This window comes from Microcaecilia unicolor, chromosome 5, assembly GCF_901765095.1.
Source record: "Microcaecilia unicolor chromosome 5, aMicUni1.1, whole genome shotgun sequence".
Taxonomy (NCBI): Eukaryota; Metazoa; Chordata; class Amphibia; order Gymnophiona; family Siphonopidae; genus Microcaecilia; species Microcaecilia unicolor.
This window is the reverse complement of record NC_044035.1, coordinates 270,155,282-270,180,994: the sequence shown is the minus strand read 5'-3', so window position 1 is coordinate 270,180,994 and position 25,713 is coordinate 270,155,282. Positions and strand designations below refer to the sequence as shown.

Here is a 25,713-nt window from a genome sequence, read left to right as displayed (position 1 = left end):
GCTCGAGTATGGATCTATCCGGATGTTATAAAATCTACCCAAGAAAAGAGGCGGAAGTTTTTGTTATTGAGAGAGGATGTTAAAAAGCTAGGAGCCAGCTTTTTGCTGGCTTATCCTTGTAAATGTCTTATAAAATATCAGGATAATAAGTATACCTTTTTTGAGCCGGAACAATTGAGAAGTTTTGTTGAATTAAAGAAGCTTGCTAAATGACTTTCCAGGATAAAGGTTCAATATAGTGTTAAATATACCTGTGGTTAGGTCTAGGCCTTAATTCCTATAAAATTTGATTGTGTTAAATTTCTCCTCAATCTTTCTGATTCCTCTCCCCTATAGTTGTGGTCTAAGAAAGGGAGATTTGTTTTCTTTGTTTTCGTTTCCTATAATTATTCAATTGATCCTATATGACTTATCTCTCTGTATTACCTAAAGCAAGGATATCTTGTATATTATTGTTTGAAATTATAAATAAATAAATAAATAAAAAAAAAAGTAAACTCCCACGTTGATAACTTCCCCCCTAAATCATCTCTGTAGAGAAATAAATTATATATGCATTCCTGGTTTGTCTTCACTTTGCTTTAAAAACATGTTCTTCCTGAGTTTGACAGAATTAGTGGTTGAAAAAGAAGAACTGGGTTCAGGCTGAGTTCGGTCCTAGGTTCCTGCTTACTCAGCAACTTTGAGTACTGCTATATTCATATTCCCAGTCCCTAGAATCTCTTCTGAAGAAATACAGTGATTTATTAAAAAATGGAATGTGCCATCATAAAAAAGTCAAGAAATGGAGACTGGTTTATTACATCTCACTTCATGTCCTACTTATAGTATATTAATGCGTCAGTAAGATGTGCTAATCATGGAATGAACTCTTGAGAGAGAGAGAGAGAGAGAGAGAGAGAGAGAGAGAGAGAGAGAGAGAGAGAGAGAGAGAGAGAGAGAGAGAGAGAGAGAGAGAGAGAGAGAGAGAGAGAGAGAGTAAATACTGACACCTAATAATGTGAGACAATCTACTACTCATTGTCTTCTTAAGTGCAGCTGCAGGGGAAATGAAATTATTTGAAGGGACAGGACAGCACAGCATAACCTAAGGTTACCTCTTTCAGGCTGCTGGGATTCACAGGAAATCCTTTCCCTCCTGTAAGACTGGCGTATTTCTTCTCCAGATGACAGAGATTCTCCTTCTCCTGTCAATGACATAAGGAAATATTTTCTAAAAGTTTGTATAAACCACAAAAAAATTCTGGGATGGCAACACATGATGCTGGGGTTTGACACAAGCTTACACGACTATAGGTGCCAAATTAACATGGGTCCCACACTTGCAGCAGTGCCCAAAGAAGCTCCAGACTTCAATTTGTTAATAATAATAATAAGGAAGATTTTTTACTTCATCCACACAGGATCCCAAATGTGTTTACCCCTGGATTCTGTATATGACGGACAAATTTGGGCGTAGATCTCAGATCCGCATGCTAATTAACAAGCCACTAGCAATCAATTATTGACATTCATTGGCACTAATTAAGATTTCCACACGGATCTGTCTGTGTGCTATAACACAGTGCACCTAAATTGTCTTGTGTGCAAATGAAAAGGTGGCATGGGCAGGTTAGGGGCACTCCAAAAATTTAGGCGCAGTGCTATAGATTAGGGTCATTTGTGTGCCCAACTGCCATCAGTTGAGCATGAGGATTTAAACCAGGTTTCAGCAGGTGCAAGTCCTCACACCCAAAGTTGGATGCTGGAATCTGCGCTCAGCACTTTTCTATAAAGGGGACTTGGCGCAAATTGCCCTTTAAATACGAGTTTACCCCCTAATTCTATAAAAGTAGCCAAAAATTGCACATGTGCCCAATTTGTGCATGAAATTTAACTGAATAAAGAGCTAATAGAGGTTGTGGAAATAGGAGGACCAGGGACATAATGGGAGCATTCCTAAAATTTAAGAGCACTGTTATAGAATAATGGGGATATACTATGTTTCAGTAGGTGCAATTGGTGACGCATAAAGTTAGGCAAAATTCCCGAGCGTAAGTGCTATTCTATAAACCATGCCTAACTTTAAGCACAGCTTATAGAATAGTGCTTTTTTTGGCGTTATGACAAAACAGTGGGGGTCTCTAAGCTGGTGAACTGAATTAGTTCCTGAAGTGTATTTCTCCTACTTGGCCAGCAGGTGGCGATTGTTTTGTGTTTTAAAGCTGTTGCAGAAAAAATTTTATTTTTTCCAGTTTAAGCTTGTGGAAAGGCAATTTGCAGTACCATTGGTCAGATACTTTCAAAGTTGGTGCTCTGGGCTTTGATTGGCCCTGGAATTCAAATCTAGCCAGGAGGTACTAGATTTTCCCGAGTCTCAGCCAGGGAGCGGAGAGAAAAAGATCTCTTTACTGAGGCCCTGTGAGCAGTTATATTCTATAACCTGTGAGCAGCTATATTTTGGCATGCAATTGAAAAGGGAGCAGGGCTGCTAAGAGAGGGGCATGGGGGTTAGGGGCGTTCATTAAAGGTGCGCACCTGGAGTATTGTGTTCAGTACTGGTCTCCGTATCTCAAAAAAGATATAGTAGAATTGGAAAAGGTACAGCGAAGGGCGACGAAAATGATAGTGGGGATGGGACGACTTTCCTATGAAGAGAGGCTGAGAAGGCTAGGGCTTTTCAGCTTGGAGAAGAGACGGCTGAGGGGAGATATGATAGAAGTGTATAAAATAATGAGTGGAATGGATCGGGTGGATGTGAAGCGACTGTTCACGCTATCCAAAAATACTAGGACTAGAGGGCATGAGTTGAAGCTACAGTGTGGTAAATTTAAAACGAATCGGAGAAAAGTTTTCTTCACCCAACGTGTAATTAGACTCTGGAATTCGTTGCCGGAGAACGTGGTACGGGCGGTTAGCTTGACGGAGTTTAAAAAGGGGTTAGATAGATTCCTAAAGGACAAGTCCATAGACCGCTATTAAATGGACTTGGAAAAATTCCGCATTTTTAGGTATAACTTGTCTGGAATGTTTTTACGTTTGGGGAGCGTGCCAGGTGCCCTTGACCTGGATTGGCCACTGTCGGTGACAGGATGCTGGGCTAGATGGACCTTTGGTCTTTCCCAGTATGGCACTACTTATGTACTTATGTACTTATGTACTAAGTATTATAGAATTCAGTGGATCTGTGCCTAATTTATGCAAGAGGACTTACACCAGGTTTCAGTTGGTGTAAATCCTCATGCCCAAAGTTGGGCGCGGATCCCGGTGCAACGCACTATTCTACAAACGTCTCGAACTCAGAGCACCGTTTGTAGAACAGCACTAAGTACTCATTCTTTTCGGTGCTAAATTTGGGCACCATTTACTGAATCTAGTCCTATATGTGCATTCTTCAAAAATGCAGATGTAGCATTTACACCAACTGTACGGGTGGTTTTAAGCGCTCATGCTTAAAATATAAGTGTGTCTTAAATGATGCAATCTGAAAATTTAAAATTAGCTGAAGAAACATTCTCCACACACATTTTAAATGGTCTTAAACCAGAAGGCAGGTACCTTGAGGTTTGTAAATGAAATTATGAATAATATATTTGAAAAGGGGAACAATTAATTGTTCTTAATGAGCAGATTAAACAGGATCTGATAACCTTTAAGGTTGCGGTAAGTAAAAAACTCAGTGGATAACGGGCCTGAAACTCAAGACGTTTATCCAGATAGCAGCAGCCATTAATCAGCAAAATCAGCCCACAGGAGGGCTAACAAGTGAATAGCGTGCGCCAAATTGGCACTACCGTTGGGGTAGTGCGTGTGCCCAGCGGTAATTCTGAGTTTGGCACACGCCAAATCCCACAGTAGAAAATATTTTTCTATTTTCTACCACAGGGGGCGTTCCCAGCGGCAATTGGCAGCGTGGCCACATTAGTGTGCGCTGCATGGTTACCTTGCGGGTAGCATATGAGCCCTTACCACTAGGTCAATGGCTGGCGGTAAGGGCTCAGGCTGTAAATGGCATGCGATAGTTTAAATTTTTGCAAACGCCCATTTCCCAGCTCATTAAAAAATAGCCTTTTCCCAGCCGCGGTAAAAAGTGGTCCAGTGCGTCAAAAAGACACGCCCACACTACTGCATGCCACTTTTTACTGCGCATTTGTAAAACAACCCCTCTATGTATGATGACTAAACTTATGTGCGCAATTCTGGCTGTGCAGCAGAATTGCGCATGTTAGCTTAATTGATTAACGAGTGAATCAGCAGCAATAATTGGACCCTAACAATTAGCATCACTAATTGGCAATAATTTGAATTTGCACACACTACTTGCTAAGTGTATTCTATAAAGTAGTGCGCATAAATTCTACCACGTGGATCTCAAAATAGGGCGTGGACTTAGGAGGAGCATGGGTGGGTCATGGGCATTCCTTAAATTCTGCGCAGTGTTCTAGAATACACCCATTCTGCGCCTAACTTATGCGGGGGCATTTACACCAAGTTTTACTTGGCGTAAATGGCCGTGACTAGATTTAGTCGCAGGGACAGGCGTTAGGCATATTCTCTAAACTGTGCCTAATTTTAGGCGTAGTTTATAGACTATGCATAGGCATTTTTTTTTGCGCCGATTTTCAGGCACGATATATAGAATCTAGCCCTAAAGAAAAACTGCTGTCCTAACTTTGGGTCGAATGCTCAAAGCTACCACCAGTGTAAACGCACAGTCAACGCCGGGTTTGCACGCTTGCTATTCAGATACAAATTAAGTATACCAGTGTTTAATCATGAAGAAGTGGAACCTGTGCAGAGTGCCGGATTCAACTCTGACCACCTTGTTGGGCAGACTGGATGGACTGCGCAGGTCTTTGTCTGCCGACATTTACTACGTTACTACAGCGTGTGCTGAATGCTCGAGTACAGGTGGCGAGCAGAGCACAGATGGGAGTGCTGGAATGAACAGAATGATGGCCCTATAACGCCAAAAGATTTTGCCAAGTCAGGGGCAGCGTATGTGGTTTTCAGGAGAGGATTTCTTGTCAATATTTTACACTGAACTGCTGGTCTTTTCTTTTACAAGCAGAAGGAGGCTCCTGCAAGTTTTAAAGACAGACGGGAAGGAACAAACATGTGTGCGTGTCAGAGCAAACCCAAAAGTAAAAGCACACATCTGCGCCTGTTCTTCTGAATGCAAACATTTGTGAGGTTCATATTTAGGCACTGAAGAAAAAGCACCGATGTGTCTGGCACTTCCATTTTTGTCTGGCATGCACACAAGAGCCGTGCTTACCGCAAAACCTTTGAGAATGTGTGTCAGGCACGTTCCTCCCCCCATTTTCATTTAATAGCGCAATTTAACCATGCATAAAATGTAAATATGATTTGTTTCAAGCATCACTGCACTAGTGTTTTGCATTGCTGTTGCATTGTGGGCCCATCTGTGCATGGCTTGGAGCATCGGCTCCTTTATCCAGTGAGCTCTCTGAATAGCAGTTTGACTATTCAGCACCACTCACTTTCACGACCAACACTTTCATGACCAACATCGGTGAATAGTTTAAATGTGCATCCAGTGTTTAAAACAAACGCTGACTGAACAGTTTAAATATTGACTCTCATATCCTTCATTTATACAATAGAAAGCCACGAGTGAGGCAAAGTTTAAAAAAGTATTTATAAATCCAGACATATTTGATGAATGCAATCACCCGAAGGGTTATTTATTATAACATAAGCATTATCATACTGGGACAGACCGAAGGTCCATCAAGCTCAGTATCCTGTTTCCAACAGTGGCCAATCCAGATCACAAGTACCTGGCAAGATCACAGAACAGTAAGACAAATTTTATGCTGCTTAGCCTAGAAATAAGCAATGGATTTTGCTGTCTCCATCTTAATAATGGCTTATGGACTTTTCTTTTAGGAAATTATCTAAAGCTTTTTTAAATCCTGCTAAACTAACCTCTTTTACCACATTCTCTGGCAACAAATTTCAGAACTTAATTACTCGTTGAGTGAAGAAATATTTCCCCCAATTTGTTTTAAATTTACTACTTAGTAGTTTCATTGCATGCCCCCTAGTTCTTGTATTTTTGGAAAAAGTAAACAAGCAATTCATATCTACCTGTTCCACTCCACTCAGTATTTTATAGATCTCTATCATATCTCCCCTCAGCTGTCTCTTCTCCAAACTGAAGAGCCCTAGCCGATTTAGCCTTTCCTCACAGGGAACTCATCCCATCACATTTATCATTGTTAAAGAAGCCTTTCTGATCAGATGAAGAAGGGCTACCTTCAAAAGCTAATCAAAAAAATGTATTAGTCCCATAAAAAAGGTATCATCTTATTTTCTTTTCTCTGTTTTATTTTATTTCTATTGATTACCTTCAAAAGTGGACTAACACGCCTACCACATCTCTCTACTCAAGAAGCCTTAGAAGAGATTTGGCTTTTGAGGTGTAGTGCCAGAGTGAACAAGACAGAGGAGGACTGTTGGGACCCTTAGGCCCCATTTTACTAAGGCGCTCTCACGTTTTTAGCGCGCGCTAAAAATGTGAGCGCGCCTTAGTAAAAGGGGGCCTTAGTCAGAAGGAACACACCCAAGCCTTACCCTATGCAGCATTAAAACCAGATTGTTCTTCTCTTTTAAGAAATGATCCTGCTCCCGCTGGGCTTGCTGGACAAGCTGACTGGCCTGCTTCTTCAAAGCAGCGATCTTTTCCTGAAAGCAGAGCATAAGTAGTGTGTGTTAGCTGGAACTGGGGAATTAAGACATTCTGCTGGATTCTGTGCTTATAACTACATTTTATGTTAACGTCCACAAATACCCAGATATCGAAACCATTTGTACTGGCACTGCCAGCTTTGATGCATCTCTGAGTCCAGAAGAGCCACCTGTGCCCCTGGTTATAACACATTTGTGGGATGTTGTATCATTCCTTCACGCATATAATGCCTGCCAGCATAATTCAGTATTGTTTTCTGAGCAAGGGCTGCAGACACCTTTTGCCTGAACGCCTGGGATGCCAGACGCATGAATTCTGACTCGGATTATTACAAATACACCCGCATCAAGGCACCTCAATAGTCAGTTACAAATTTAAGCTATAACAGGCTTGTCCAACTACGGCCCACAGGCCAGAATCTGGCCCAAGTGATTTTTCTGGTCCTTGGAATCTTGGCAATTCTTGTGCAGCTTACAGCAGGATTTCTGCTTCCCCACTATGACTTGGGTCTCTGTAAACTTAATCCACGCAGTGCTGGAAGTTTGGATTGGTAATGCGGTTTCTAGTTTTGCAAGACCTGAAACTGCGAGACCAGCCTGAACTTCTAGCACCATGCAGCTTAAGCTTGCAGACAGCCGTGTTGCGGTGGGGAAGCAGGAGTCCCACTGTTTCTTTTGCAGTTGAAACCAGGTGAGGGAAAAGAGACCAGGTGAAGATTGGGGGTGTACATGACAGATTGAGAGACTAGGGGAGGGGTGTATGAGAAAAAGACAGTGAAAGAAAGTGAGCGAGAGACAGAGAGAGAGAGAGAGAGAGAGAGAGAGAGAGAGAGACTGGTTGAAGGCTGGAGAGGGAACAATACACCATCATATTTTGCCACTATCTGACTAAACATGCCACAAAATGGTGCAAGTTTTGGCCTTCCATATGTTACAAAATATAAAATGTGGTCCCTGATAGAAAAAGGTTGGGCAAGTCTGAGCTATAACAATAACATTTAATAAATGTTCAAAACTTACCTGTAGTCCAAGATTCCCAAAGTCTACTGTGGTAGACTTGTGTGCACAGGGCTTTATTTAGGAACTATTTACTAAACTGCATTAGCCCTTTAATTCCAGAAAGTTGCACACCCAAATTTCTGACTAGTGTGCAAAGTTGAGTGCATAAATTACAGAATAAAGTAAGTTGCACATGTAATTTAATTTAATAATGAGCTAATTGGTGTTAGTGGAGGAGTAGCGTAGTGGTAAGTGCAGTGGACTTTGATCCTGGGGAACTGGGTTCGATTCCCTCCTTGTGACTCTGGGTAAGCCACTTAACCCTCCATTGCCCCTGGTACAAAATAAGTACCTGAATATATGTAAACTGCTTTGAATGTAGTTGCAAAAACCTCAGAAAGGTGGTATATCAAATCCCATTTCCATTTCCCTTAACAAGCAATAGGCTATACTTGGCCTTAATTGGCACCAATTAGCAGTTACATGCAGTGTCATATTTATTCAAAGTGCATGTGTTGCATACACACTCACTGTTCAGAACCCCCCCCCCCCCCACCCGTGCCTTAAAATCAAACACAGACTAGCCCAACATTTAAGTAACATTAAATTGCAAAAAGTGGAAGCACCTTTGGTAGAGCATTGGATTAAAGAGAATGTTATGGCAGATTTGAAGTTTGTGGTGTTATTTCAATTCAATGTGCAAATGGGGGGTAATATACTACAAAAAAATGTTTCAAACGGAGCAACAATTTATTTTTGAGTGGAAGACTGTAGCCCCTTTGGGATTAAATAAGGAAGTGGAATGGACAGGAGTGTAGTATGTGACGTAGGGTTTCAAAAGATTAGTGAGTTCTGCACACGTACGGCGTCACTGGTTTCAGCGACACCATTGATCCTGTTACCGGTTAGAAGTTCGCTTGGGTAAAGCAGCCAAAAGAATGGTATATAAGCACAAGGTATGAAAGCTTATAAGATTACATTTGTAGTAGTTGAAGAATTAATATGCATATACAGGTACGGATCTGATAACCTCACTGATTTGTATTTTTCTAGTCAAAACCCCTGATGACGCATTTAGCGAAACATAAATTTGTGTAGGGTTTGATGACGTTTTCAAGAACTAGACATTCCTGCGAGTTCTGGTAAAGGATTACATCGGAAGAAAAGGGAATCGGCTTTTGCAGAAATAAGAGCATTGCAATTGATAAAGACGGTTCAAGAAACTGGATATGGTATGTGGAGATATATATGTGGGGCTGACAACTTTTGGAACCAGGGCTATATGTGGACTGATGATTTTTGGAATCAAGCACTGGAGATGTGAATAGTGGTTAAAATCATTGTAATAAGGTAGACATTTATTAAGGAAAGGTAAGATGGACACTTATTTAGAACACCCAATTTCATTATTGAGAAAAAACAACAGTGAAATTTATAAATGTGTATGATGAAACATTTTTAAGGTGTCAGATGCTATAGGCCATAGAGATTCTTTAATGAAGGGCAGGTTCTACCCACAAGTTTGAATGTAGTATGAATGATGAGAATGAGATGGTATGGTGAGGGCAGATGTTGGAATATATTTTGAATAAAAGAATATTTTCTATTATAAGATTGAAAGTTTTCAATAAAAAACATATAATAATTTTATTTATAGAATGGTAGTTATTTGAGAAATACATATTCACTAGAGATATCCTGAAAACCTGGCCTGTTTGTAGCTCTCAAGGACTGAACTTTGACAAGACTGCCCTAACCAGAGAAAGTAAATTGTTTCCTATAAACCATTAACAAGATGATAGATCAAAGCAGGCATTTCCTCATGAAAGGACTGTTAATCAACACTGGTAAAACAATAGATCTTTTTCTTTACTTAAGGGCAGCACATATACCTTCCTGGTGACAGATGAGCGCTGGTACTCGGCCACTTCACGCAGGAGCTGTTGCGTCAGGGTCTCCTTCTCCTCATCCATTCGGCTTTCACGCTCCAGCTGCTGGAACTCCAAGTCTTCAAACATTTTACTCTCCATCTCCAGGAGCTCGGCATCCTTCACGGGACACAAACCAGCACACATCAGAGAAGGGCGGGTATACAGTTTTGTTCATATCAAAGATACAGTCTACTGATGTACGTAGCTTAAAGCACTGTCCATAGCTTTACAAAAATGTTTATGGTGCAAAAGCTGCTTTTCTGCAAACTTTAATTCAACAAGGAGAGAGGGGGGTAGTAATTATTCCTGTTGAGTTCAGTTCAACCCTTGTATGTGGACACAGGCTGGCAACACATTGAAACTTTCTGAGCAACCAGATAGTTTGATTTGGACTTTCACAGTGGTTAAACTCTCAAAGAAGGGACTTGGGACTGCAAAAGAGTCTTTAAAGGTGTTTACATATTGATCAAATAGATCCCAGCAGTGGGGCTATACTCAAAAAATGAGTCCCAGTGTCAGTAGAACAGGTGAGGTCATTCATGTCTTCTAAGTTTCTCACTACATGTGAAGAGAAGATAAATCTACTGTATGGATTAAGTTCCATACAGAGCAATTTTCATACTGTCCACATAACTAAAGTTTGTAGGTATGCTTTACCAGTCACACTTTTAACCATGTTTCCAAGACAAATGAATGTGTACACTTTCACTTACTGCCCATTTGCCTTAACTTTTTCTGAGGGTAGTATTACTAATCAAAACAATGCATGTAATTTTGAAAATACAAAAAGTGTGCATCATCATCATCCTCACCCTAACCTTGCTCCAGGAACACCTCAGTCAGCGTGGTGAAAGTACATAGCATGAGCAATTTTTAAATAACCTATTTCCATGTAAAACAGTTTCACATGCGGAAATGGCACTGAAAATTGCCCTCAAGCCTTAATAAATCTCTGCTTATATGATCCTTTATTATGATTTTAGTAGACTTCCACAAGCATAAACATCTATGGGACCCTTTCTGTATGTGGGTATTTTTGTTTGGTAATGGGCAACTGTGGCAGCCTGAAAGACTGCAGCAAAATCTAATGCACCTCAGTAAAATAATCCCACTATTATGAAATGATACAAAATATACATCCCTCATATCCACCAGGCTTCAGAGGAATTTATGATGCTCTAGCCCTTGGTCTTCATTCCCAGTCCTCAAGGGCCACCAACAGGCAAGGTTTTCAAAATATCCCTACTGATTATGCATAAAAGATTTGGGTTGATTATACAGAACGGTAGCATAGGTAGAGAATCAGAAAAATAATGGCCGCCAAGACAGGAATACGTAGAACTGAAGAGTTTCATTCCAAAACCTATTAAATGCAGAAAGCTGTTTTCTGGATAAATGAATGTTTTTATGTTTAAGAATTCTAGTCAACATAGGAAGTTTTTTTTCACTGAATATCAAATACCTTACAAAAAAGCCTTTTTGTAAATTTCACACTTCCAATGGCTATCTATGAAGGCAGTCTGTTTCCGGATTAAACTTGTTTTTGAAAAAAATGTTATTCACAGGTTTTGGAATGAAGCTCTTATTACTGTAGATTAAAGAAGCCCCCTAGGTTCCCAAGATTTCTCCATTAAGCTTGAGGTGTTGACCCAGACTGCTGAAAGAAGATAGCACACTGAGCTAGCCCATGGCAAGGCTGCACAGTACCACAGTGAATGAGGCAGATGAAAAACCAATTGGTCCATCCAGTCCGGGCAGGCTTAACCAGTAAGAAAATTAGGTGGATGCCTAGGCTGGCAGCTTCTGGGGGGGGGGGGGGGGGGGGGGGGAGGGGATGGCAAAGAGCAATAAAACTCAGGGAAGCATGAGCACATGCCTTTACCTGAAGGGAGGGTGGCTCATTTTCAAACAGCCCACTAAATAAGAGGAACAGGCAGTTCAGAAATCCAGAAAATCAAAAAATAAACATACTGCCTAAAAAAGAACAATACCATGTGGTCCCCTAAAAGTCAAGTAGAAGAAACGTGATGGTTCTTCTCCTCTGGTACAGATACTACGTGAAACAGGGGGCCTCTGTGGGAATTTATGAAGTCTTAAGCCTTTGACTGGGGTGGCAAGAAGCAAGATTTGATAAGCAGATGATGTAATACCGTGGATATAGTGATACTGGTTGATTGATCAAGCTTCATTTCCACCTTTCATCTCTACACTTCTCTGACTATGTTGGTCCCTACCATTTATTGATTTTTGTTTTTGGGATATTTTTGATATTCTTACTCTTTTTGCTCAGTGGAACTGTTTTCTGACCAATATAATTAAACGAGCATACAGTGAATGCAGTTCATGCATAAATTTAAGCTCCTATTCTTAGGTCTTTTTCTCCACTCGCATACATTTCTGAGACAGCTTGGATTTATTAATAATTGCGGGGACCACACGGTATTGTTCATTTTCAAACAGCCCACTTACTTGGATAACTGGCTTTTGGAAATTGTCTTTATTTTGTAAATATATGCAAAACAAAGTTTGTTTCTCCAGGAACTTCTGCCCAGGACGGAAGAGTTAGGACAGTTGTTGCAGTTGGTGATTCGATCTTTAGGAATGTAGATAGCTGGGTGGCTGGTGAACATGAGGATCGTGTGGTTATTTGCTTGCCTGGTGCGAAGGGGGCAGACCTAATGTATCACCTAGATAAGATTTTAGATAATGCTGGGGAGGAGATGGCTGTCTTGGTACATGTGGGTATCAATGACATAGGAAAATGTGGGAGGGAGATTGTGGAAGTCAAATTTAGGGTCTTAGTAGAAAGCTTAAATCCAGATCCTCCAGGGTAGCATTTTCAGAAATGCTGCGCATTCCACGCCCAGAACCCAAGAGGCAGGCAGAACTCCGAAGTCTCAATGCGTGGTTGAGATGATGATGCAGGGATGAGGGATTTAGATTTGTTAGGAACTGGGCAACAGTATACCACCTTCAAAAAGGCGGTAAATAAATCCTAATAAATACATTCTGGGAAACGGGGAGCCTATTCTAAAAGGATGGACTCCACCTTAACCGGGATGGAACCAGGCTGCTGGCACTAACATTTAAAAAGGAGATAGAGCAGCTTTTAAACTAAAATGGGGGGGGGGGGGGGAATGCTGACAGTCACCCACGAGCACATGGTTTAGTGTGGAGTATCCTTGAAGGATAATATTGAAACAGGACATACAGGGAATCCCAATACAGAGGTTTCAACAATGGTGAAACCAGGAGTGTTTAAGGAGAGAGCAGAGTAAAGGATGCACATTATCCCCATCAACTTCCAAGCAGCTTGTAGATGCAAGAAAAGAACCCACAATCTGAAGTGTCTGTATACAATGCTAGAAGCCTAAAAAATAAGATAGGAGACTTAGAGTATATAGCACTAAATGAAGAGGTAGATATAATCGGCATCTCAGAGACCTGGTGGAAGGAGGACGATCAATGGGACACTGTTAGGGTACAAATTATATTGCAATGATAGAGTGGATCAAATTGGAGGAGGGGATTGTGCTTTATGTTAAAGAGGGAATTGAGTCAAACAAAATAAACATTCTATATGAATCAGATAGCAGTGTGGAATACTTATGGATAGAAATTCCATGTGTGAAGGGAAGGAGTATTCTGGTAGGGCTGTGTCCACCAAGACAGAATGAACAGACAGATGAAGAAGTGTTTACAGAAATTAGGAAAGCTGGCAAATTGAGCAACAGTATAATAATGGGTTATTTCAATTATCTCAGTATTGACTGGATAAATGTTACATCAGGGAGCACTAGGGAGGTAAATTCCTAGATGTAATAAAGGATTGCTTCTTGGAGCAACTGGTTCAGGAACCGACAAGAGGGGGAGATATTTTAGATCTAGTCCTTAGTGGAATAAACGGCAGTGTTGGGTCCACTGGGAAACAGTGATCATAACATGATCAAATATGAGCTAATATCTGGAGTGAAGTCACAAAGGAAATCTACTGTAGAAGCATATCATTTTCAAAAAGGGAAACTATGATAAAATGAGGAAAATGGCTAAAAAGAAGCAAAAGGGATTGGCTGCAAAGGTTAAGACTTTAAACGAGGCATGGATGTTGTCTATACCATCTTGGAAGTCCAGAGCAGATGCATTCCATGTATTTACAATGGTAGAAAGAAGAGCAAACAACAACCAGCATGGTTAAAAGGTGAAGTGAAAGAGGCTATTAGAACCAAAAGAACGTCCTTCAAAGAATGGAAAAAGGACCCAAATGAAGAAAATAAGAAGCAACAGAAGCACTGTCAAGTTAAATGCAAAGCATTGAGAAAGAAGGCTAAAAGAGAACATGAAGAGAAATTTGCCACAGAGGCAAAAACTTGTAGTAACAATTTTTTTCTGGAACATTAGGTTGAAAGCCTGTGAAGGAATCCATGGGACCGTCAGATAATGAAGGAGCAAAAGGGGCACTCATGGAGGAGAAAGCCATAGCAGAGAGACTGAATTCTTTGCTTCGGTCTTTATAGAAGAATATGTAACAGATCTACCTGTACCAGAAATGGTTTTCAAGGATGATGATGCAGAGGAACTGAAAAATCTCAGTGAAACTGGAAGATGTACTGAGCCAAATCAAAAAAATTAAAAAGTATTAAATCACCTGGACCAGATGGCATGCATCCTAGGGTACTGAATGAACTCAAATATGAAATTGCTGATCTGCTGTTAGTGATCTGTAACCTGTAAAATCGTCCCATAGTATCTGAAGATTGGAGGGTGGCCAATGTAATGCTGATTTTAAAAAGGGTTCCGGGCTGATCCAGGAAATGACAGACCGGCAAACGTCAGGCAAAACAGTGGAAACTACTATAAAGAATAAAATTATGGAACACATAGATAAACAGGGTTTAATGTGACAGGTTCAGTATTGATTCAGCCAATGGAAGTCTTGCCTCACCAATTTGCTTCATTTATTTGAAGGCTTGAATAAACATGTCGATAAAGGTGAGCCAGTTGATGTGGAGGGGCATAATCGAACGGAAACGCCTATCTCCATGGGCGTTTATCTCCGAGAACAGGTCCGTGAAGGGGCGGGCCGAACTGTATTTTCGAAAAAATGGACGTTTTTGAGCTGGGCATTTGTTTTTTTTTGCGATAATGAAAACTAAAAATGCCCAGCTCAAAAACGTCCTAATCCGAGCCATTTGGTCGTGGGAGGGGCCAGGATTCGTAGTACACTGGCCCCCCTGATATGCCAGGACACCAACTGGGCACCCTAGGTCAGTGCGGTGGACTTCAGAAAAAGCTCCCACATGCATAGCTCCCTTACCACAGGTGCTGAGCTCCCAATCCCAATCCCCCTCCCCCAAAACCCACTACCCACAAATGTACAACACTACCATAGCTCTTAGGGGTGAAGGGGGCACCTACATGTGGGTACAGTGGGTTTTGGAGGCCTCCCATTTACCAGAACAAGTGTTACAGGTGGGGGGATGGGCCTGGGGCCACCTGGCTGAAGTGCACTGCGGTACCCACTAAAAGTGCTCCAGGGACCTGCATACACGCAGGCCTCTAGGACTGGTTGCTGCTATATATCATTGGCACACCAGTTGACACCTGAAGACTAATCTCTCCGAAATGTCCTTTATTGGAATAACCACGTTTACACACAGTTAACTGCAGATCAGAGGTTGTGCCCCAGCCCCACTGGCAACGAGTCTCCCTGGTACTGAGATGAGCAGAATGCTGTAAAATGCCCTCTTTCAGCCACATTCAAGGTAAGAACTAAGTTGTCTAACGTGGCTAACACAGGAAAGGGAACTAAAACTGGCTTACAAAAATGGCCACTACCGCATGGACTACAACAGGAAACACAACAGGGCACACTCTGACCCAGTTGGCAGGGGGAAAAGCACCATGGGAGAAGAGCCTACCAACTACCAACATCGTGAGACTGTAACACAAGCTAATGAAATCACGGAGCCCAATACCCTACACCCACCACAATGCAATGCTGTGACCCTGTACTGCACCCGAGAGCCACATCTGACCCAGGGAAAGGCTGTGACAGAATCAAACACATTCTGCTGTCGTGGAGGTGGGTACGGCATTTGAGGCTGTCATACAGGCTGGAAAAAAGTTTTTAAAGTGGGGTTTTTTTGGTGGGAGGGAGTTAGTGACCACTGGGGGAGTCCGGGGAGGTTATCCCTGATTCCCTCCAGTGGTCATCTGGGCAGTTGGGGCACTTTTTTGGGACTTGTTCGTGAAAAAAAGGGTCCAAAAAAGTGACCAAAAATCGCGGTCAAAACACCTTTTTTTTTTTTTCCGATTATCAGCTAAAGACGCCCATCTCTCCTCGGCTGATAACCATGCCCCAGTTCCGCCTCCGACATGCCCCCATCAACTTTATTCGTTTCCGTGACGGAGTGCAGTTGGAAACGCCCAAAATCGGCTTTCGATTATACTGATTTGGGCGCCTTTGCGAGATAAACGTCTATCTCCCAATTTAGGTCGCACTATAGGCGTTTTTCTCTTTCAAAAATAAGGCGGATAGTGTATCTAGATTTTCAGACTCCTGAGAAAATTAAAGAGTCATGGGAAAAGGAGGCAATGTTCTGTTGTGGTTTAGGAACTGGTTATTGGACAGAAATAGAGGGCAGGGTTAAATGGCCATTTTTCTCAATGGAGGAGGGTAAATAGTGGAGTGCCACAAGGATCTGTACTTGGACCAGTGCTATTTAACATATTTATAAATGACCTGAAAATCGGAATGACAAGTGAAGTGATTAAATTTGAAGATGACAAAAAACTGTTCAAATTTTTAAGACACATGCGGATTGTGAAAAATTGCAGGAATACCTTAGGAAACTGAAAGACTGGGCATTAAAATGGCAGATGAAATTTAATGTGGACAAATGCAAAGTGATGCACATTGTGAAGAATAATCCAAATCCTTTTGGGGGAGTGTCATAAGGTGTCTACCTTGGGAGTTGGCACTCAAGAAAAAGATCTAGGTGTCGTAGATAATACATTAAAATCTTCTGCCCAGTGTGCAGTGGTGGCCAAAAAAGCAAACAGGATGCTAGGAATTATTAGGAAAGGGATGCAAATAAGACCAATAATACTGTAATGCCTCTGTATCACTCCATGGTGTTATCCTACCTTGAGTACTGCATTCAATTCTGGTTGCCGTATCTCAAAAAAGATATAGTGGAATTAGAAAACGTTCAAAGAAGAGCGACCAAAATGATAAAAGGGATGGAATTCCTCCCATATGAGGAAAGTCTAAAGAGGTTAGGGCTCTTCAGCCTGGAAAAGAGACGACTGAGGGGGATATGATTGAGGTCTATAAAATCCTGAGTGGTGTAGAACGCGTAGAAGTGAATCAATTTTTCACTATTTCAAAAAGTACAAACACTAGGAGACACTCAATGAAGTTACATGGAAATACTTTCAAAACAAATAGGAGGAAATACTGTTTTCACTCAACGAATGGTTAAGCTCTGGAACTCGTTGTCAGAGGATGTGGTTACAGCAGTTAGCATATCTGGGTTTAAAAAAGGTTTGGACAGGTTTCTGAAGGAAAAGTCCATAGAATGCTATGGAGATAGACATGGGGAAGTGACTGCTTACCCTGGGACTGGCAGCATGGAATGTTGTTACTATTTTGGTTTCTGTCAGGTACTTGTGACCTGGATTGGCCACTGTTGAAAACAGGATATTAGGCTAGAAGGACCTTTCATCTGACCCAGTATGGCTATTCTTATGAAGCTGGCTGACCTGAGGCAGACACTATTTTGGTGTATGCTATCACACTGGAATGGCTCTGGTCCTCATTTCAGGAGCATCCACATATGTTAATAGTAGCTTTTAATCGTGTAGATCACCTAAACATGCAAATTTTAGAAGACTACTATTTACATATGATGATCCTCACCACGTTCAGACAGCAAGAGAAAATGGTCAAGGTATGTAGAGGGAGTGGTCTGGGCGTCATATGAAAAAATCTACACATCCACATTTATACCTGCTCCAAGGAATGCAGCCTGCTGGGAGGTGCAAATGTAATGATCAAGGCCAACTTTCCCCACCCACTGACATAAGCACAACTACCTTATGACACTCCCCCAAAAGGATCCCCCTATTACAGACTCCCCCCAAATTTCACCCCCTCCCTGGCAGACTCCCCAACCCCACTGATGCCACTTTTCTGGCTCTTAACGGGTCCCTGGTAGTCTCATGGGAATAGTGCAATCCCCATTTTCTCCTGTTCATGCCAGGCCCAGGTTCAAAATGACACCCATGACTCCTAGCAGTAATCTTGCTGTCTATTGCAAGGAGTGATGCTGCAAAATAAGGAAAAGATATCCTTAATTCTCTCTGCTCCCACCCCTCTCTCTTAAACCCCTTATCTCTCTCCCTACCCTTCAGCACACTCTCTGCCCTCTGCAGTTCCCCCTCCCCTGTTCTCACTTCCTAACTCGCAAAACCTCCAATTCTGTCTATCCCCAAGGCTTCCTCCTAGCACATACCCCCCCCCCCCCCAACTAGGTACATAATCCCACCTCTTCTCCATCTCTGTGGTAGACCTTCCCGATTCTTTCATCCCCTCCCACCATGAGCTAGCTTCAGCCCCCCCCCCCCCCCCACCACAGCTCCCCTAAGAATATAAGAATATGGCTGTTGCCATACTGGGACAGACCAAAGGTCCATCAAGCCCAGCATCCTGTTTCCAACAGTGGTCAATCCAGGTTACAAGTACCTAGCAAGATCCCAAAACAGTAGAATACATTTTATGCTGCTTATCCCAGAAATAAGCAGAGGATTTTCTCCAAGTCCATTTTAATAATGGCTTATGGATTTTTCTTTTAGGAAACCATCCAAACCTTTTTTAAACCTTGCTAAGCTAACTGCTTTTACTACATTCTCTGGCAACAAATTCCAGAGTTTAATTACATATTGAGTGAAGAAATATTTTCTCCAATTCATTTAAAATTTACTACTTTGCAGCTTCATTGCTTGCCCCCTAGTTCTCACCACTCCACTCATTATTTTATAGACCTCTTTCATATCTCTTTCATATCTCCCCTCAGCCATCTTTTCTACAAGCTGAACAGCCCTAGCCGCTTTAGCCTTTCCTCATAGGTAAGTCGCCCCATCCCCTTTATCATTTTCATCATCTCTCTTTCTCCTCCCATCATATTTGCCTCCTCTCCTTTTCGCACAATCAGGATTGCGGGAGGGTGATTGGGTAGTAGGTGCTGAATTCTATGCAAATGCTGCAACTTGCACATAAGCCACAACACATAGCAGACTGTCAGTCAGCATGTATGAAATGCTAGTGTCAAACCATGAACATCCTGCAGTGGACATGAGTACAAGAAAGACATGAATGGAAAATCCTTTAGTGGCACATGCAAGTAATTACCATCAAGATCAAAGATGTTAATGGCCATGAACAAGACTTCCTGGAGCCTGTTATAAGAAAGGACAGGACTAGCGTGGTGGTGGTTAGAGCAAAGAGCTGGGAGCCGGGAGCCGGGAAGACCAGTGTTCCAATCTTGTTTCTGCACTCCCTGTGACTTTGGACAAGTCACTGTGGACCTGATTTACTAAGCTTCCTTTTATCCTCAGACACAGAATGGGAAAGAAAAACTCAGTAAAGCAGGCCCTTTACTCCACCTCCCCATACCTTAGATAATCCTCAGTGTCTAACCATTTTTAGATAGGGTTTTATCAAACCTGAATGTAATCTAATATGCTGTTTGCATGAGTTTCAAAAAACAGCCAACCTAAACTATCTGATGCCTTGGGAAAAAAATGAGAGATGTGATTAATGGGATAGCAAAACCCTCAAACAATTCTTCCGGTCTGGACCAAACTACAAGCCCTTATCTGCTCATTTTATTTTGACCTAATGAAAGGGAGTGTCATCTCTTAAAAGCTAATTAAGACATATATTAAGTTACTTTCCAAATGGACTAACATGGCAACAATATTAATGTCAAAAGGATAAATTGGTGAATTCTTCAAGCTTGCTACTGACCCTGTTCAGCTGTTGCTGTAACTGTTCCCTCATGGACTCAGGGCAATTATCAAGCTGGGTCTTCTGCTCAGAGTAAAGCTCCTGCAGCCTTTCTAGCTTTTCCCTCTCAGCATCAAGCTTTAATTTCTCCTAAAGTATGAACCAGAAAATGAATGACCTAGTTAGCGGTGGTTAGATGGAACACAACAACATTAGTGATGAATCCTGGACATGGTCTCATGAGAAGATCATACACAGACGCTGAAAAGCAACAAATCCAGAAACAAGCAAAGCGGTTTTAATTCATTGGATTCATGCTCACACGCACAAAGTAGTGAAGATTAAAAGCTGTGTAAGCTTCCGTTAAAAAACAGCTCTTTCAAGATGTGCAGGAAATTGTAGCTCAGGCATGACAGATTCTTCTTTAAGTAGATTTTTTCTTGAATACACATGCTTTGATAAACAAGGTTAAAAATTTAGTGAGCCCCTCTTCTGCTGTTAGAAATGAGCACAGGCCAAAAATAAAAGGGGTTGTTTTCATATTTTTTAGCTTTTTGCTGAATTTTGGACCTTTCGGTAGTTCATTCCAGATATTTATTTGAACAAAAACTGAACGCATATTAGAGAACATGTAAAAATCAGTTGTATGAGTACAGTCCATCCGCGGAGCAACGAAGAGCAGAATAATCAATACTGGGAACAATGGACAGTGGCTGAAAAAATAAAAGAGCATTTTAAAAAAGATAAAAAATTTAAAAAATAAAAATAAAAACAATATGAAAATACAAAACATCAGGAACATTGGATTTTCAGATCAATGAACATTGCCTCCCTCTATGTAATCCATTGCCCTGAAGATGGACTGTATTAACTCTTAGATTAACACATATTAAATCAAATTTGCACATACTAACCCCTTGTTTACCAAGCTGCGCTAGTGGCTGCCACACAGCAATGCCAACACAGCCTATTCAAAGTGAATGGGTTGTGTCGGCATTAGCGCACGGCAGATGCTAGCGCAGCTTAGTAAATAGGGTTTAAAAAAAAACACATGATAATGAGCTGAATGTGTGGTAACAAATGCACACCCCATTCTGCGGTATGTTTTACATTTGCCCTATATAACTGTGTATAGTGTCTTAGGACAATTCTATAACAGGGTACCTATAAGGCATCTACTGGGAGACTATATTTTATTTGCAAGCACTTATACCAGCTATAGAGCTGGTATAAATGCTTGTGCCTAGATTGTTGTACAACTCACATAAATTATAGTATTCTATAATTTATGCACATTATGGGCTAAATTTTATATATCATGCCTAAAAAATCAGCACCAAAACATACACCTAAATTTCTGCATGGTTTATAGAATTTGTCGAGTTCCCATCTGTGCGACTAAATTTAGTCGCAGACAGTTACGCTAAGTAAAACCTGGTGTAAATGCCAATGCCTAAATTAGGTGGGGACTGGGTGTATTCTATAACTACATGCACAGATTTTAGAAACACCCACGACCCACCCATTCCACGCCCATGGCCACGTCCTATTTTCAACTATGTGACTTGGAATTTACATGCATCACTTTACAGAATACGCTTAGATAATTGTGCGTGTAAATTCTAATTAATGCCAATTAGTGTCAATAATTGTTTGTTAATTGTCAATTATTGGTGCTGATTGGCTTGTTAACTAATTACGTTGCATGCAAAAATCTAGAATTCGATCGGATTTGTGCATGCAACTTAAATCATGCTATATAGAATCCAGGGGTGACCTTGTGTCCTGCCCATGCTCTGCTCAGACTGCCTGTGTGTACACCCATTTTCAAACTATGCATCATCACATTTAGGTGCCACGTTACAAAATAACATCTGGATGGTGCACAATAAGGTCTGTCCACCCCCAGAACCTGAGATGTCACCCTCTAAGTTCACCCCCCCCCCCACCCAATCCATTGTAGAAAATCTAAAGTGACACCAGGCCAGGAAAAATCTCTGGTCCAATTCCAATTTCTATGCAGATGCTGTTAGCTGCATTCTTTTACTTTTGACATTGGACCTCATTTTTCTTTTAAAGACAGGTATTGCAGTACATGTTTTGAATTTGTGAATGTATTGTGGAAACCTATACCTATGTAACCCCTGATGATGGTTTTTCCGAAACTTAGCAGGTTGGGTCCTGTTTCCATTAAAGTTGACATTTGGATAAACTTTTGCTATGTTTGTTCTTCCTTGGATCTCTGCTGGTGCTGCTGCCTGTTCTGCTTCTGCAGTAGAATGTCTCCTGTTTGTTTCTGCACCCCTCTGTTAAACCTGTTATCACCACTCTACCATCAACTCTGACTGTGGAAGAGGTACTGCTAGTACTGCTTATGTGTGTAAATGAGCAGTTTCTAGCTGTGTTAACATATGCATGCAAATGACTACAATACAAATATTTATGCACATTCTTACCACCTAAAATTAGGTGGTTTGTCATAGAATTCCCCTTAGGCCACAGCTTAGCACTCTTTTGTTGGCTGTAACCCCATGGACAACAAAAAAAGCACAAAAGGGTTTCCAAGGCTGGAACAATGGTACAATCTTTAATGAAATGGACCCGACATGGGCTGCGTTTCGGTGCAAAGGGGCACTTGCCTCAGGGGTCTGACAAAACACAAAAAAAACAATATACAAAATTATAAATTAAAAATAGGTGTCCATGCACATGATAATCAAGATCAAATGAAAATTAAAAATTATATATATAAAAGATCAAGAAAGATTTAATTTATGTTCATACATATGCTAATAACAATGATGACATATCCTATATAATAAAAAGCACCTCCAACATTCTGAAGCTGACTCTGTGGCACTGTGGCAGTGTAGGGTTCGTAAGTCTGTAGAGTTCAGCGTTTCATTGGCTCTCACTGTCCCCGCCCTCACGTCGAGGAAATGGAACACTGCATAGTTGCCAAGCAAACAAACGCGACATCACAGGAACGAAGAACCAATCAGACAGAACGGAACTTGGAGGAGGGAAGTGGAGTGGATTGAATCTCTAACAAACAATCATATATACAGGAAGGTATGAACATCAGTGGAGGCAAGTGCACAGAACGGAAGGGAAGACAAACATTTAATCACTTTGTCACTCAAACACATACACACACACACAATCACTCTGTGTATCTCTCTCTTACACTGTCTGTAAAACACACTGTCACTCTCAATCTCTCACATGGGCAACTGTGTGTTGCATTCTCACGAGTAAGGAGCTCTTCTGATGTGATTGTTAAACTGATTGAAGGGCCTGAACAAGGAAAACTTTTACCACATTATAACACAGTTTACACAAAAAATATTGTATATAAAGAAATCTTACACATGTAAACAACAATTATATTCAGAATACAACCGTGGAAACATTAATGGCAGGAACTCATTACATTGCTAGCGCCCGTTTCATTGCGTTAAGAAACGGGCCTTTTTTACTAGTGTGATAATAATAGACATCAACACACATATAAAGTATTAAATAAAATAATGTATATATTGAGCTTTACATTTAAAGTAGGTGTCCATGCATATGATAATTATAATCTAAGGCTGGACATGTGTCCATGGCATGTGGGAATATACATAACTTGTGAGAATATACATAACTTGTTATTAAAAATAATAAATTAAAGTGACATAATAAACATGAAAATACACGAATAGTGTCATATAAAACAATGAAAGTACATGCTTGCATTGACTATAAGAGTGTAACACTGCTCCAGCCTTGGAGGCCCTTTTGTGCTTTTTTTGTTGTCTTGATTTGTGTACTTTTGGACCCTCTCTTCTGTTACTTTGCAACCCCATGGACACAGCCGCAGCATTCCTGGTAACCCCAGAATGATGTGCCTATGTACTTCTGTTTGGGGTCTCATCCACAGACTGAGAAGGAAAAATTAATTCTTACCTGATAATTTTCTTTCCATTAGTCCCAACAGATCAATCCAGAGACTTGTGGGTTGTGTCCCTCTACCAGCAGGTGGAGATAGAGAGAACCTCCGAGGTTTGCTATATGTGGACCTGTGCAGCCAACTGAACTTCAGTATGAACGATACCAAAGCAGTGGAGTGGAAACAATAGAAAACTCTCCTGACATTGTCAGACCAATTGCCCAACATACTTCCACCACTTCTATATTTATTTATTTTATTTTTTTAATCAAATGAAGGAACATTCAGAACAACGGACCCCCCCCCCCCAAAAAAAAAAAACTAACCAACTGCAACAAAACCACAGACAGTAAACCCAGGGGGGGGCCTCTGGATTGATCTGTTGGGACTAATGGAAAGAAAATTATCAGGTAAGAATTAATTTTTCCTTTCATGGCGTCCCACAGATCAATCCAGAGACTTGTGGGATGTACCCAAGCAGTCCTCAAGTAGGGCGGAACACCCCCAACCCAGCAGAAATCACCGACAAGCCAAACACCGCATCTTGACGAGCTGCTACATCCACCCGATAATGACGAGTGAATGTATGGGCCGAAGCCCATATAGCTACCCTGCAGATACCTTCCAGAGAAACCAAACGGGACTCTGTATAGGAGGAAGCCTGAGCTCGCGTAGACTGACCCTTCTTACTGCCTCCAAAAAGGATGAAGAGATGGTCAGAAAGAAGAAATTATTTTCTACCACAGGAAACAGCGTGCGCAAACTTCAGAATTACAGCCGGGTGCCAGTGCTACCCTGGCGGTAGTGCCAATTAGCCTTACTGCAACTTTGTAAAAGGGCTCCTTAACCCTCTGCACATGGAAAGAGTGTGCCTACTTTATGCATCTGAGCATAGGCATTCCTGCTGGCATAGTTTGGGCAGAGTTGTGATATATGCACAGGTATAGAAGACATATGAGTTTCCACCATCTTCGGAGCAGGTGTACATTTGGGTGTTTGAATTTGCACACTTTTAGGGCTGGTTCTGGATGCCATTTTTTTTATAAATATAAAATAGGCTTAAACTAGGCTTGTTTTTGGATTTTTCGCACAGGTCTCATCTTATAGAGTTTCCTCTTTCTAGTTCAGCAAACAAAGCAATGAAAACAGTTTCCTGCAGCTAACATTCAACTTCTTGGGAAAAAAAAAGACACAGTTTCATGCATTTGAACCCTCAAAAGAGGGCAAGTGGGAGATGGATGTCACAGAAAAGTAAAAGACTTGAGGAGGGAGAATATTTAAAGGGACAGCAGTCCTGGATTTCACCCGAGATGATTATTTTATAGATTCGCTCACTCGGAGACTCTGTGAAAAACAAGAACTAAGCCAGCTAAAGGGACTCCTGCCACCAGCACGATGCTTTCTACCGGGAACAACGTCCTACTGAGCTCTGTGAATCCAAATATGGGCAAAACCATACAGTCCATTCTGAAACCATCCGGACTTATCTAGCATTTTATAACCCCAATAAGAATGTGAAGGGCTGTTATTCAACGCAATGTGCAAACGCATTAATAAGAAAGAAAAGCAGACTTCGTGGAAGTTTTAGGAGCTTTGGTTTAATGTGGAAAGCTCTTCCTCAGTGACTGTCCCTACTGTCACTGGATAATATTATACAACAGTGAACAGGAAACTAAATTTGGGTTCACGGAGGTAGCCAATATTACTACTACTACTTAACATTTCTAAAGCACTACTAGGGTTACGCAGCGCTGTACAATTTAACATGGAAGGACAGTCCCTGCTCGAAGAGCTTACAATCTAAAAAGACAAATGTACCGTTAATCAGATAGGTCAGACAGATTGGGGCAACCTATATGTTCGAAAGGTTAGGTTCCGAATGCAGCATTGAAGAGGTGAGCCACCTATATACAGATACAGTTATCCATGTGTACATGTACAAACATCCATGTGTACATGTACAAACATGCACAATACAAAACAGTTTCTCTTTTCTTTCACTACCAAAATCTCATCAGTATGGTCCAGGAGTACAGGGAATCTATGCAGTCAGAAATTATTAGGCGCTCTTTTACTAAAAGGCATGTGCCAAATTCTGTGCATCCCATTTTATGTTTATGGGCCATGTGGCTCTTAGCCCACGCTAA

The 25,713-nt window shown here is 41.2% G+C and overlaps 1 protein-coding gene across 4 annotated transcripts in view; it reads right to left on the bottom strand.

Annotated features, from left to right (window-relative positions):
- PHLDB2 (pleckstrin homology like domain family B member 2) overlaps positions 1 to 25,713 on the bottom strand; it is a 195,494-nt gene that overhangs the window by 31,797 nt on the left and 137,984 nt on the right. For 3 of the 4 annotated variants that reach the window (XM_030204197.1, XM_030204200.1, XM_030204196.1), the window contains exons 7-10: positions 19,654 to 19,782; positions 9,585 to 9,740; positions 6,580 to 6,690; positions 1,098 to 1,187 (exon numbers count right to left, since the gene is read on the bottom strand). In XM_030204197.1, coding sequence (XP_030060057.1) covers positions 1,098 to 1,187; positions 6,580 to 6,690; positions 9,585 to 9,740; positions 19,654 to 19,782 — 486 coding nt within the window. The remainder of the gene's footprint in view (positions 1 to 1,097; positions 1,188 to 6,579; positions 6,691 to 9,584; positions 9,741 to 19,653; positions 19,783 to 25,713) is intronic. The other variant, XM_030204199.1, reaches the window with a different exon arrangement.